We start from the raw sequence: 14167 nt of genomic DNA on the forward strand, positions 1-14167 counted from the left end.
GCTGGTGAAATTGTTCTTGTATACTATAATGATACTGTTTTATATCGCTAAAACAGTTTTTCTGCTTCTGGTTTCAGAGGTTGGCTCCGCGCTTGATGTAGTAGTTGATAGCGATGGCGGCTAGATATTTTTTTCATGAAAATTATTTTTGTTAGTGAAGGGGGATATTCATTGGTGATGGTAAAAAGGAGATAGTTTAAGGAAAGATAAGAGCGAGTATTGTGTTTTTTTGCTCTTGGGGCTTTTGTGCTGGGTGAAATATTGGGTATCGAGGTTTCAACAAATAAGAGAGAAAAAAATATATAGGGCAAAGAGACTGGGATGTACATGATGTAGTAGGTGATGTACAAGAAGAGTATTAAAGGGAATGGTCGGAAATGAACCGGTACAGAAAGGGGACCAAGGGGAACAGGAATATGGGTGATGATAAACATCGTGAGAGGGATGGGGGCTTATTTAAGTGGAGTTCTTTGGCTTCGAGTCTAGTTCGAAAAACGTAACAGGTTGGCATATATATGGCAAGAGTTCGGATAAGTTGAAGTCGAATTGTGAATGGGGTATAGAAAATGACAAAATAGAAAAGAAAAAGTTAAAAAAAAGGAGCAAATGAACTTCGAAGAAGATAGTGGAAAAGATAAGGAGAATTTCACTAACCAATAGCCGCAACAGCCGCACGACTCGCCCCAGACTTATTAGCCCCGCCAAACGTAACAAACCAAACAATCCAGCCCAAAAGGCCCGTCGTCGTCTTCCCATTCCGATCGAAATTGGGCGCTACGGCGTTGGACTTGAGCGTCTTCTGCAACTTGCCAGCGTATGGTGGGTATCGAACAGAGAGGACGCGCTCGACCCAGCCTGGTGTGGCGGCGATCGACCGTCGGTGCACAAAGGAGTCGAAGCTGCTTCGCCCGTGGTAGCAGCCGGTTCCACTCTCACCGACACCGCCGAACGGTAAGGTTGGAATGCTAGCGTGCATGAAGGAATCGTTGATGGTTGCGCCTCCGGAGCGAACGGCGGATAGGACTACGGGAGGAATTTTATATTAGTCTTAATTATGATTTTAGAAATTCGGGGATATAAAGCGAAAGAACAAGGGTCTTTTTGGGGAGGAGGACGGTGGGGGGTTGGTAGTGAATATAAAAAGAACGTACCCTTTTCGACCTCCTGCTTCGTTCCAAATGGGTAAATAGCCAACGGAGTGCTATCAACGTCATTCGCGATTCTGATCCCTTCATCGAGATTGTTCACAGGCAAAAGCGTAATAATTGGACCGAAGGTCTCCTGGCGAACAAGAGGATCGTCCGCAGAGTCGACCTGGACCAAAGTCGGCTCGATAAACCGCTCTTTCTCATCCATTGTGCCTCCGAGCAGAATCTTGCCATTTGTGCTATCAATCATGCCTTTAATCCGGCGGAAAGCGGCATCACTAACGATACGGCAGTAGTCAGGGGACGCCTTCACGCCATCGGGGTAGTATTCCTTCCACGCCTTGCCAAACTCCGTCACCAGCTGTGACACCACCTCTTTATCGACAAGTATGTAGTTTTGCGACAGGCAAATTTGACCAGCGTTGAAAGTTTTACCCCATAATAGCCGCCTTGCAGCCAGTCTCAAGTTAGCTTTCTTGGTGATGAATGCTGGGTTGCGGCCACCAAGCTCAAGGAGAACTGGGGTCAAGTTGGGAGCGGCCGCTTTGGCAACAATGCGACCCACGGTTGCGCTGCCAGTGAAGCAGATCTTATCCCAACGTTCGCTTAGAAGAGCCTGGGTTTCCGGAACGCCTCCTTGGATGACAGTGACAACATCTGGATCGAACGCAGCTGTAATGATTTCTCCCAGGACAGCGGCGCAGTTGGGGGATGTTTCGCTGGGTTTAACCACGACGGTATTTCCTGCCGCGATGGCACCAATTAATGGACCAAGTGTCAGGCCAAATGGAACATTAAAGGCTCTGTATAAAAAGGAAAAAAGTTAGGGGACGTTCCATTTTATTAGTTCACACGCCGAACGTATGTCTTTAGCGGAGGCGGGGGGTGGGGAGATGTATGTTTTTTTTCTTCCGTACGCAGCTTACCCGATTACAAGAACGCAACCCAAGGGGTCCTTTCTGATTGTCGGCTTCATCAACGTGAAGGGCAAGTCGACATCCTGCGCTTTCTCATCTTTGGCCCATTTGGCCACGTTCTTCTGAACGAAGACGATGTCATTCTCCACCATTCCGATTTCTGATACGTAGGCTTCATATTTTGGCTTCCCCAAATCCAGACGAAGGGCCTCCGCGACTTGATCTTCACGATCTTTCAGCCTGTCGTCGATTCAATTGATGGAAACGAATTAGCTTGACACGGATAGATATTAAAGTTGACAACAAAATTTATTTGGGGAAGAAAGAAAAATTAAAAATTAAAATAAGTGGGTCAAAATAAAAATTAGACACTCACGCCCAATATAGCTTTCGCAGCTGTTGAATCCGGAACTCGATAGGGCGAGTCTTGTGTAGGAGGAAAGTATTGCGGACTCCCTTGACCTTGTTAGGGATCTCCTCCACAGGGGTGGGAACAAACTGCGGGAGGTCGATGGTCGACATGTTGAACCAGGTGGACGCTTTGGTCGATGCTCGTTATATATCGACTAAAGTGGCGAGCGGGTTCCCTGCTGTAGATACCTAGGTACCCGATAGATTGGAGAGGATCGAATGGTAGTTATCTCTTTATCTCCTTAGTATATGGGTAAGTGTGGTGGCGATGGGAGCTGTGCGCGAAGAGAGGACATGGCTTTGACTATATAGGCGCGAGCACAAGCGAAGCGACGGGGAGTTGCGAGAGCCTCTGCTGTGTAGAAACGATAATGCTCAGGAATAATCACATAGAGGTGGGGCGAGTCGAGTGTACAGAGTAGAATAGGGGAGTATGTATTGGTATGTAGTTAATGGTCATGGTAATAATAACCATAGGGGAAGAACATAGGGTTAATTTACGGTGATTACACCGTGGATCCACCATTCCACCCGTGTCACGTGTCGCCGATTGTAACACATGTTCCATCATTATATTCAGTGACACATCGCTGAATATTAAATGTCAAGATGGCATTGAAACAGCACAGGACTTCTTGACATCATCAGGGGACAGCTCAGTCATCATGTAATCAGTGGATGCCATGATCAAGATACTACTGGGATACTGTGAGTCACAATATACTGTTCTGTCAGTGAAATTAATACTTGTATACTATTCAGCTAGACTAGTTAACTACTTCATATAAATCAAATTACTATCTAAAGAAACAAGACATCTCAAGTGTAATATAAATATCTTATTATCTGAGATTCATATATTAAACAATCATCATTTTCATCAGTATTCAGTATTGAAATGTCATATAATACTGTCTTTTGAACTGCTGAAAGCCTGATAATAGTATAACTATCAGAATTCTCTTATAAAATTGACAGATTCAGTAGATAATTCTGTCTGACATAATATAGAGAAGTAAGTGTAAAGAAAATCTGCTTGATTTTTCTCATTTCATGAATAAAGATAGTTATAATCTGGCTAAGATCAGTTCTCTGATATTGAAGAATATCTCTCTTCATAAGAAAGATTCAGTGAACACACTTTCTGATTTATATGTTAACAAGTTAATAACTAATTGATTGATTAATTGAAGAGACATATTAAACTGAGAATGTTAACTTATTATAGAAAAGAATTGAATGATGATCTAATTTCAAAACTAAGAACTTATTTCAATCAGTATTATAGAATTCTCATAGATTATTAAGAAATGAATAAAGTAATTCAAGCTTGAAGAGATTTATAAATTATATATTAACTTTCTCTGACATCTTGCTTGATGATAGATGACTAAAAATCTTTGAAGTAATATAATCTTTTATTAACTTTAACTTGATAGAGTAGTTTGATAAATTATCATCATTATCTGATTCTTTATTCATTCTCAGAAGATTATTGAACAGTGCTGAATAAACTGTATATAGCTGTTGAATCTTCTATGTCAGATACAAGTCAGATCTGTTAAAAGAATCTCTTAATACTAGTTATAAGATGTAGTGAAAGCTCTTCTATAAGAGCAGTGTCTTCTTCATATTCTAATAATTTATTCACTGCACTAGATTCTTGTAGTCTCAATACTTATTCTTCTCTGTCAGAACATTGCAGTTGTTAGATACAGTGTATTCTTTAATCAGCTTAATATAGTACAAACTAATATGCATATTCAGCTGACTCTTTATATATTATATAAGCTTTGCTTTTTTAGTATAATCACTGATATGTGTAGCAACTGTGCTCATTGTTAAAGCAGAGAATGACTGATAACTAACAACTGAATCAGCTCAGAATAATTTAAATGTTGCTGCTGCTCTTATCACAGCTTCAATAAGAAATTGTAGCTGTCAGCAGGCTATAAGTATGATTTAATAAGTCACTTCAGAATCATTTTCTCTCAGAGATTGAGATATCAATAAACTATTACTTCTTACAATGACTGCATATATCTGAATAATAAGATTAATAGATGATTGATTTAATGCTGAAAATGCTATAGAAATAATCTACTTAATCACTGAACTGAGTCATTTCTCTCTGAGCTCACATCACAAGATAAGAGATATAATGATTGAAGCTCAAGCATGTTCTTGAAGCTGATACTTCTTGAGATGAGTGATCAGTGACTGTAGATAATTTTAATCATAAGAAAAAGAGAATATCTGCAATATTCAGAAGTATTCTAGCTAATTATATAGTGATAAGACAGTACTGATCAGCAATGAGTGTGAAATCTCTGATATATCAGCAAACTCACTATAGTATAAATCAGAAGAAAAAAAGAAGATCAAATTCAAACTTGAGTATATTTAAAAAAGAGACACTGTCTGTGCTGTTATACTCTGCTCTTGACATATTTACTCTCTATATATGAGATTTGACAGATCATTCAGTTTAGACTGAAGATGTTGCATATGATGATGAAATCAGCTGTTATTACATAGATCATAGTTCAGATTCAGCTGATTTTTATCATTAATAAAGCAGCTTTAACATGATCTTCTTGCAGTTGATTCTTTGATCTCTGTATTACTATTTTACTGCAGTATATCTTTAAGAAATGCAATATAAGATACAACAACTCTCATCTTTTCTTCACTGATATTCATTATAACTCTCTCACAATCTAATGTAGATAAGTCATACAATAATACAGTGACAGTATTGAAAAAATTGATATTATAAGAATCAAAGATTAGAATAAAAATATTGTTTCACTTTGAGCACTCAACAGCACTCAGTGCAGAAATTATATAAAAACTCATCAAGCTTCAGTACATGTTCTGATATAAATCAAATCTATCAATAAATAATTGATATGACAGGGAAATAACTTATATATCAGAGTAAAATATACTTTTCAAAAGATCTTGATCATGTGCTGCAATTTTCAACTCAGTCTGAATCAGTGAAGATTTGCAATATAATTATATCTTAATAACTTCAGTTTTGATTCTCATGACTTAGTGAAGAAAATACTGATCTTGACTCTTATATATCAGCAGATCAGAACCTGATTCAAATACTGTATTCATATAAATATCAAGTTGATTGAGAACTTGAGTAATTGAGATATATTTCATCTCATTCTTCATTGTGATTATTTTGAAGAAGTTAAATAATGAATTCAAGAACAGTAATCTTTATGCAGTCTGCAGAGTATAGTGAACAGCTTCTTGAACTTTTAGAACTATCATATAAAGTCTCATATCTGAATGTCAGTGATCATGTCTGACAAAATGCACTCTTTCAATATGAGATATATTATTCAACTCTGATTTACAGTAGCATTCAAGATTCTCACACTGATACTGAATAAAATCAGAAGGAAAAAGAGGTTTATTTATTAATAAATATCATATAAAGTCACTGAAACAATATTTGACAGAGCTCTCTCAACTGTGAGATTGCTATAACTCTGTGAGATTGTTGATAATTTCTGTCATTTCTATATACATTTGTTGCTGGAAAGTTGGGAATTTGAGAAGAGCAGATATCAAGAGAATCAGATTTTGAAAGTAAAGTGATCTCATGAAGAATTCAGTGAGATTTTTCTGAGTAGAACTCAGAGTTGATATTTGCATTGATGATACTATTGAAATTAAGGTTTTCTTGACTGATAAAATCAGAAATTGTGCTCTGCATTGCTTTTTCAGAGTTGATAGACCTTCAGAGAGCAGACTTATCAGCAATGTATTCTTCAATAAACACAGAATTTATAGTAGTGATTTGTAGTTTTTTCAGAAAATATCTGACTCTTCAGCTCAGAGTCTCATTGTCAGAACAAATGAATTCATTTCAAAGTTACTGTGTTTGTGAGATATATCAATTACTGAATCAGAATCAACAAATTGATCAGTAATAGTAATAGTAATTGTATCAGCAGCTGGCATTTCAATATCATCAGTAACTGACTCATCAGAATTCTCTTAATCATCATTTTCAGAAATATTCTCCTCAGCAGCTGCTTTCAAAAGTCACTCAATATGCTCAATATTATCAGCAGCATTCTCATTATATGACTCTGTCTTTAGAGAATGTTAGTTTTTATAATAATAGAGACATTAAAAGTGATAAACTTACTGAGAATAGTAATACTTCTTCACTGAGAGCATCATTGTCTGAATCACTGTCAGTAAAATCTTCATTTGCAGTTTCTGAGAAAGAGAGGCTCTGATGTTGAAATTTCAATTGATCATTTCCAGATTCTTGTCTAGAGGCAGATAGCAGATAGTGTTTCAGATTTTAATTAAACAGATACAACATTTTGCTTTCTGATATGATTTGTAGAAAAAAGTTGCATAGTTGAAAAGATATGAATGAAGTGAATGAGCAGTCTTGATAAAATAAAGAGATGAGGTTGAATTACTGAAAAGGAATATATTAATAAAAGTCACAATCAGTGACAAACATCATCTTAATATTAATAATTATACTTTCTTTGTTATATTTCTGCAAGTAGCTGATTATTTTATCAGAATACTATCAAAATTCTATTAAAATCCTGAAAATAAGTATGGTCATAGATCTCAGTTTAATAGATCTCTCTGAACTCTCTCATCTGATAGGTTTACTGAGACAAATCACCAATTTCAAAAGAAATCATATATTGATATATCTGTATCATAGAATGAACATAATGACATCAATGAAGAATATCAGACAGACAAGGAATCAAACTCATTCTCAATATTCAGTGATCTGTTGAAGAGATGTCACTGAATTCAGCACTCAGATACAGAAGTGTATGAGAAGGAAATTTGGCCAACAGAACAAAAGCTTCATATTGAAACCAGATGAATGTATTTTCTTACATTCTCAAAGAACAATCTGGACAAGACAGTTGCAGAGGTGATGAAAACAAAGAATAAAATCTCATACATATTCTCATCAAGCTGAATTACAATGCTTGATGCAATAAAGACATGAAAGTCAAGAATATTGAAAGAAATGAAGACAAGTATTTCCAGTATTTCAGATCTTAGCAAAAATCTCAACTTTTCAGCAGAATATATCAAGTCTCTGATGAGATATCTTGATCTTTCAGCAGGAAATCTTAGACAAATCTAAACTTTTCAGTGAGATATCAAAACTTGTCTGATCAACTTAACTAATCATTTATTAATATAGAATCATGTTCAACAGAAGAAGGTAAAAAGCAGAGGAAGTTCAGTGATAATTGAATTGCATAACTGCTATGAAGAGTTGACAATCTTTGACTATTTTTGTGATTTGTTTATCACTGAAAAGTTCTTCTTGGTTTTTTACTGAGTGTGGGGAATTATTGACTTTGATCAATTCTCTGAGTGAGGATAATAATATATGAAATGTAAGTTAACATCAGTTTGAAAAACATTGAACTGAGAAATAAGAAACTGATTCTGAAAAATAGAGATATATGCAAACCTGGCAACTCAAGTCAAAATATTTGATGATGCTGATACAAATGAAAATTCCGCTGGAGCTATACTATAATGATAAGATATTCTGATATTTTGAGATCTTATGAGTGATGTTTCTGAATATCAACAAATTATCAGAGATGATTTTGCAGAGACAATTCAGAATACTCTGACAGTCAAAAAAAGATGTATGATGAAAGATGTGTGGGAGAAGGTGTGAAAAAAGATAAAATTTTCAGATGCACTTCTGGCAAAAGACAGATCTGTGATATAGAGTGTTCAGCAATATAGAGAGTTCTGACACAACTTATTTCTATTTCAATATATTTAGTTTTCTATGAGTTTTATATATAAATTAGTTAATATATACTTTAATATATATAATTAGAATATACCTGCCTTGATATTCACTGATAAAAATTGTCATATTCTCTAAAATTTGTATGATTATGACTGCAGCAGAATCACTGATTTCACTGCACTAGAAAATCTTCTTATTCATCTGGAATTCTGTAGATATATTTCTGACAGCATATTAAACACTTGTTTCTGATTAATAGAAATGATTTTATATTCAAAATAGCTGTAGTTCATTCAATGATAGCCCGCGCAGAAAGTATTTGTTCTGAAAATAAGATATGAATGAAATCTGCCAGATGCACTGATTGATTATATTCAGAAGTCTCCTGGAATATGAAAGTATTATAAAAGAATTAACAATACATATAAAGAGAATGTCAACTTGTCATTCTTCTTTTCTTTTCTTTCTTCTTTCTTCTCATAATCATATCACAACATGAACATTGATTTATCAGCTTATTCAGCTCACTCAGCCTTTTCTCATCTTCAGCAAGGTTAGTATCCTGCCAGTTGCAATAGAAAGCTTTAAGAATCAAAAGTTCTAATATAAGATACTGTGTGTGCACAGTACAGCAAGAATATCAGTGAACTATCACATTAGCATTAATAACAGTATCAATAACAGCATCAATAACAGTATTAACAACAGCATCAATAACAGCATCAATAACAGTAACAATAACAATAACAGCAGCACAAATGATCAGTGACACTCTCAAGTGTACATGTGCAGCAGCTGCAAAAGCACAAGAGAAAGAGACAGCAATCAGGCTGAAAACTCTCAATCAGTCAGGTAAGTCAACAATGTATGAATATTATATCTTATATATCTTTCTCTGTCATATTAATGCTATTTGTGACAAAGTTAAAGAAAGCATGAAGCCATGTTCAAACTGTAATCATGAAAAGAAAGATTGCATGATATGCTCTGATGAATTCAAAGATGAAATTGAAAACCTAGTCTGAATTCATGAGTTTTACCTTGCTGTCTCAACAGTTATGAAGAAATCAGTCAAGTCAGTCATGCTGAAGACAGCAAAGAATTTATTCAAGCAAATCAAGAAAGCAAAGACACACTGACAGAAAGCAGAAAACTAAAAAATGAAGAGTGTAGCTATTACATTGAAAGCCTTGAATACATCTATCAGTCTCACTGAAAAAGTCAAACTTGAAATTGAGAAGACCAAGTTGAATATTGAAAGAGTCAAATTGAAGATTAAAAAGAAGAAAATTACTATAAAGAAGGAGAAAATTGTTATTAAAAAGACAAAATTGAATATTGAAAATATGAAGCTTACTGTTCAGTGAGAGATCTTGAGATCAGTTAATAATCATTATAAGAATTAAAAAGCAGTAATGAAGAATCTCACAAACTTGACTAACAGTGTCAGAAAGAAAGTGCAGCACATTTCCATTGAAATGTATGAAATAATAAATCAATTTGAAATAATTGTCAAACTTCTCAGTAATACAGTCAATGAGAGCAGCAGTGATAAGAAATCTGTTAATAGTGATAATTCTCTTTTTCTCTCTGCAATCTTCATCAGTCTCTCTATCACTGCTGTCAATTCTTCTCTTCTCTTCTTCTTCAATCTTCTGACTCTGATGAGTGTTCTGAGTTCTCAGACTTATGAAACAATCACTGAAACAGTAAGCTAGAGTCAGTGAAATGATTTTCAGATTTATTCAGAGATTAACAATTATATAGACTTTTAAATACTCAGCATCTAATCACTCTGAAATCTTAACTCTCAAATATCAGATAACTGATAACAGTGTCTCTCAGATCATGACTAATCTGCAAACCTTAATTTGCAAGTTCAGTGATGTGGTCAATGAGAGTAACATGACTGAAAATGAAGACTATGAAAGAAACTTGATTCAGTTAATTCAGAAGAATTTAGATAGAAGTGTCTGTGATTTTCAATAGAGAACAATATCAGCAAATAAGACAGTTTTAAGAATTAGTGATTATATAGATTGAATTCAGTGACATCACTAATATAATAATTGATTTTTTCAGTTTACTACTTATTTACAGTGATTCCATCATTCATTCACTATTATACTATGATTTACAGCTCAGCAACCGTGTCGCCGATTGAAATGATGGAACAACTATAATCCGGTCGTGTAATAACCCTACATTCTTCCCGTATGAAATAGATAGAACCACCTGCCGCTGAATACGAATACGAACTTGCTTTATTACGCGGTACAATTCTGAGCATGGAGTTATGAGTAACAGAGTATATACAGCACATACAATGTTACTGTTGGGGGTCCCGCGGTTGGTCGGCCCTTCTACCAGCAGTGCGCTGGTGGTGATTGAGCTCTTTTGCCCCAGTAGCCTACAGGTTATGAGACTGTTAAGTGTGAGCCCTGCTGTGATCAACATGCATGGGTTTGATCCCAGAATGGACTTAAAAATTCCTAACAAATACCCTGGACATTTTAACAGTGCCAAGAGATATCCCAGGAGTGTGCCCTAGAAGTCCTGTGAGCCCTAGGACTGACTGAGTCCATTATTAAAAAGGAGCCATTGTGGGGAGGCCACTGAAGGGAGCCACTGAGGGGAAGTACTGTACTCTGTGGTAGCTGGTCCGAGGGGGGGTGTTGGGGGTCCCGCGGTTGGTCGGCCCTTCTACCAGCAGTGCGCTGGTGGTGATTGAGCTCTTTTGCCCCAGTAGCCTACAGTTACATAGAGATAATTCACTGTTTTGATAGCAGACAAAGAGCCTGGGATTGGATTTCTCCTATTAATTACGAGTGCTGGGTGCCCGTATTACCGAAACGTGTTCCAAAGCTTTTCCTAGAAGAAGAATGGGTTTGCCCGCAAATCCGGGGTCAAAAAGTACCGAGGTGTAACTAAAGAATGCATTTGCCCTCTTTTGGTATAGGAACTGTCTTGGCTGCTGTTAGGGCTTGATTACATGATATTACTGATTCTTGAGAAGGAGAACTGTTGGCCGTTACTCTTGGAGGATAACGTTGTTATGTTGTAATCTAACTACGCGAGTTACACTTATCTCAGCGGGCTCAGACCCTCTGGCTCGGTTTGAACGGGTTGCAGCATTATTATTAACTAATCCGGCATGACACTAACCTACTTTTGATACAAGTCATGTGCTCAGAGCAATCCTCGCCAGAGGGTCTGAGAAGAAATAGTTTCATCTTCAATGAAGATTCCTGAGATTTACAAGGATTTTTCAGATTCTTCAACTTTGACTTTCTATTACTATATACTCACATATCTTTGAGATTTGAAAATCACCTTAGCTTATAGCTAAAGAGAAGAAGAATAGAAATATTTCTTTAATATTTCAAAAAAATCTATATTTAAGATAGATGTATACTCTTGAAAATGATCATATTTTTTAATCTCAGAATTTCTAAGAGTTTTTTTTTATATGAGAAATTGAATTAAAATTCCTGTATTTAAAAACACACTAGTTAACTTTGAGATGATACTTCTATTTTAAGAACTTGAGATATGAATATAAAAATCAGATATATTATAAGAATATTATTATTCTAAGATTTTAAAATAATACAGAAATGATGAATCTATGAAGTTGAGTTGAAATTCTCTTTTATACTCAGAATACTAAGTAAATCATTTCTATGTTATTAATAATCAGAAATTATTTCTTCTCAGATACTTTATAAGATATTATCACTTATATAATCTGATTTTACTATTTGAATTAACTTATTACTTATTTGAGATTAGCTCATAATATAATTATTAATTCAGTATTAAAATAGCAATGAATATCTGAAGAAGTGTCTGAGCTTACTGAGATAAAGTTACACTAAATGAATAGATTAAGATGATATATAACTAGAGTAGATATAGTAATTATCAACACTTTCTTACTACACTGTGATCTATAAGCCGTCACCTGAGACCTTTCTCATTCTCAAATCTTTTGAAAATGTAATAATAATTAATTACATTAATCAGACTCTGATTTTCTTATTAGAAAAGATATCTGTACAGTAATAACTGTAAAAATTAAGAAATATATGTAAAATTCACTGATTCACTGTATTATTATTATTATTCAATCACTTCTTTCTGATCTCTTTTAAATCAATTCTTTTAACAAAATCTTCAAATGCAGGCTTTATCAGTGACTTGATAAGTCTGTCAGCTATGTTCACTGTAGAATCAATATATTTCATCATGATTTTCTCTTTTTCAATTAAATTGTGAAGAATATGATATCTAATCTTGATATAGTATAATCTTCATATTAAGAATTCTCTCTTTGCTAGATCAATTGCTTTCTTATTATCAACTTATAGATGTGAGTATATTTTCACTTTTTCATTATTCATCAACTCAGTATTATATAATATATTATTTAATCAGATTATCTCATAAGCTGTTTTACTAGCTGTAATATATTCAGCTTCTGTGATTGATTTAATGATAGATATCTGTCTCTGTGACTGTTATAAGATCAGTGACTCATTAATCAATATAATATAGTCAGTAGTTAATTTGTATTAAGAATTCATCTCTGCTCAGTCTGAATTATAGTATGTTACAGAACTCAGATTCATATCACTGATCTTCTTTCTGTATAATATGTTATAGTTTTTTATCTTCTTAATATAATGTAGAACATGCTTCAATGCTGCTCAACATATCTTATATAAATGCAAGTTAAAATACAAGAGATAGTTGACTGTAAACATTAGATCTGACTGACTGCTTGAGATCAAATATTACAATGATCTCAATTCTTGATAATATCTCATAGCTGTAAAGTCATCATTCAATTCTCTCTTCTCATCAGGTGAGAATTTCAGTTATATACTAGCTGTTATCAGAGTGTCAGCTGAATTTATCTTATTCATGCTGAAATTTTCAAGAATCTTCTCAATATAACAGCTCTATGTAACTGCTAGATTATCATTTCTCTAATATTTAATCTTTATTTCAAGATATAACTTAGTCTCTTCAACATTCTTTATCTCAAATCTCTTTATAATCTTTCTTAATACTCAGTTTAATTACTGTTCTTGAGATTCTGTCATCTGATAATCATTAATATGCAATGTTAGATAAATCTTATGAATAGAGTGATATAGAAATTCACTGTTATAAGATGATATTTTAAATCTCAATGTAGTCAGATATAGACTGGCCGCCGGGACCATGAATTTCACATTTGATTTCATTTGGTCTGATCTCATACATTTCTTGGCGTGAATCCCGCTGGGACTGGCTATCAAAAAAACAGGTAAAGTGACTATATATCAGATCTTAAAATGGAACCATGACTTGAAAAAAATGAGAAAGTGGTCTCATTTGGTTTCATTTAGTTCCATTCTTAGCATAAAGTTACTATTTTTAGACATTTTAAGGTTTTTTTTAGACTATTTTTAATTTTTTAAAAAGTAACGCTTTTTGATAACACTCAAATGAGATTTAAAGTCATTTAAAGCAATAAAAATAATTTAAATTGAGAAGTGGAAATCATGATCTCATTTGGAAAATGTGACAAGAGTAGACAGTAAGTCCCACTGAAACAGTATGAGACTACTATCTAATGTTAGAACTGTGTAATGAGATCTGTTGAATTGGCAATGAGACTATCAAAAATTCTGGTCCTGGTCTCAGACACGGTCACACGGTCAGTCTAGTCAGATACTTCATTGTAAGAAAATATCATATTCTTATAACTTACTTCATTTTATATAAACTCTGACAGAGTAATCTCATCAAGTCTTCTCTATCATGCTTAATATCTGTGAGTAGTTGTATATAGATCATCTCATTCTGTGATAGTATATCATTTAAAAACACAGATATATAGTCAA

The 14167-nt window shown here is 34.4% G+C and overlaps 2 protein-coding genes across 2 annotated transcripts; one reads left to right on the forward strand and one right to left on the reverse strand.

Moving 5' to 3' along the window:
• Positions 1-97: 97 nt before the first annotated feature.
• On the reverse strand, positions 98-2587 carry BDCG_00458 (aldehyde dehydrogenase (NAD(P)+); the record flags this gene model as incomplete). The annotated part of the gene is made up of 5 exons (XM_045415975.1): positions 98-482; positions 655-1023; positions 1152-1951; positions 2075-2305; positions 2442-2587. 5 exons carry the CDS (start codon positions 2585-2587, stop codon positions 457-459), a joined length of 1572 nt encoding a protein of 523 aa, XP_045271798.1. The 3' UTR covers positions 98-456.
• Positions 2588-9433: 6846 nt separating this feature from the next.
• Positions 9434-9640, forward strand: BDCG_16140 (uncharacterized protein; the record flags this gene model as incomplete). The annotated part of the gene is made up of 1 exon (XM_045425402.1): positions 9434-9640. The coding sequence occupies one exon, from the start codon at positions 9434-9436 to the stop codon at positions 9638-9640; it is 207 nt and encodes a 68-aa protein (XP_045279180.1).
• Between the last annotated feature and the right edge of the window lie 4527 nt (positions 9641-14167).

Source organism: Blastomyces dermatitidis (assembly GCF_000003525.1).
Source record: "Blastomyces dermatitidis ER-3 genomic scaffold supercont1.1, whole genome shotgun sequence".
NCBI lineage: Eukaryota > Fungi > Ascomycota > Eurotiomycetes > Onygenales > Ajellomycetaceae > Blastomyces > Blastomyces dermatitidis.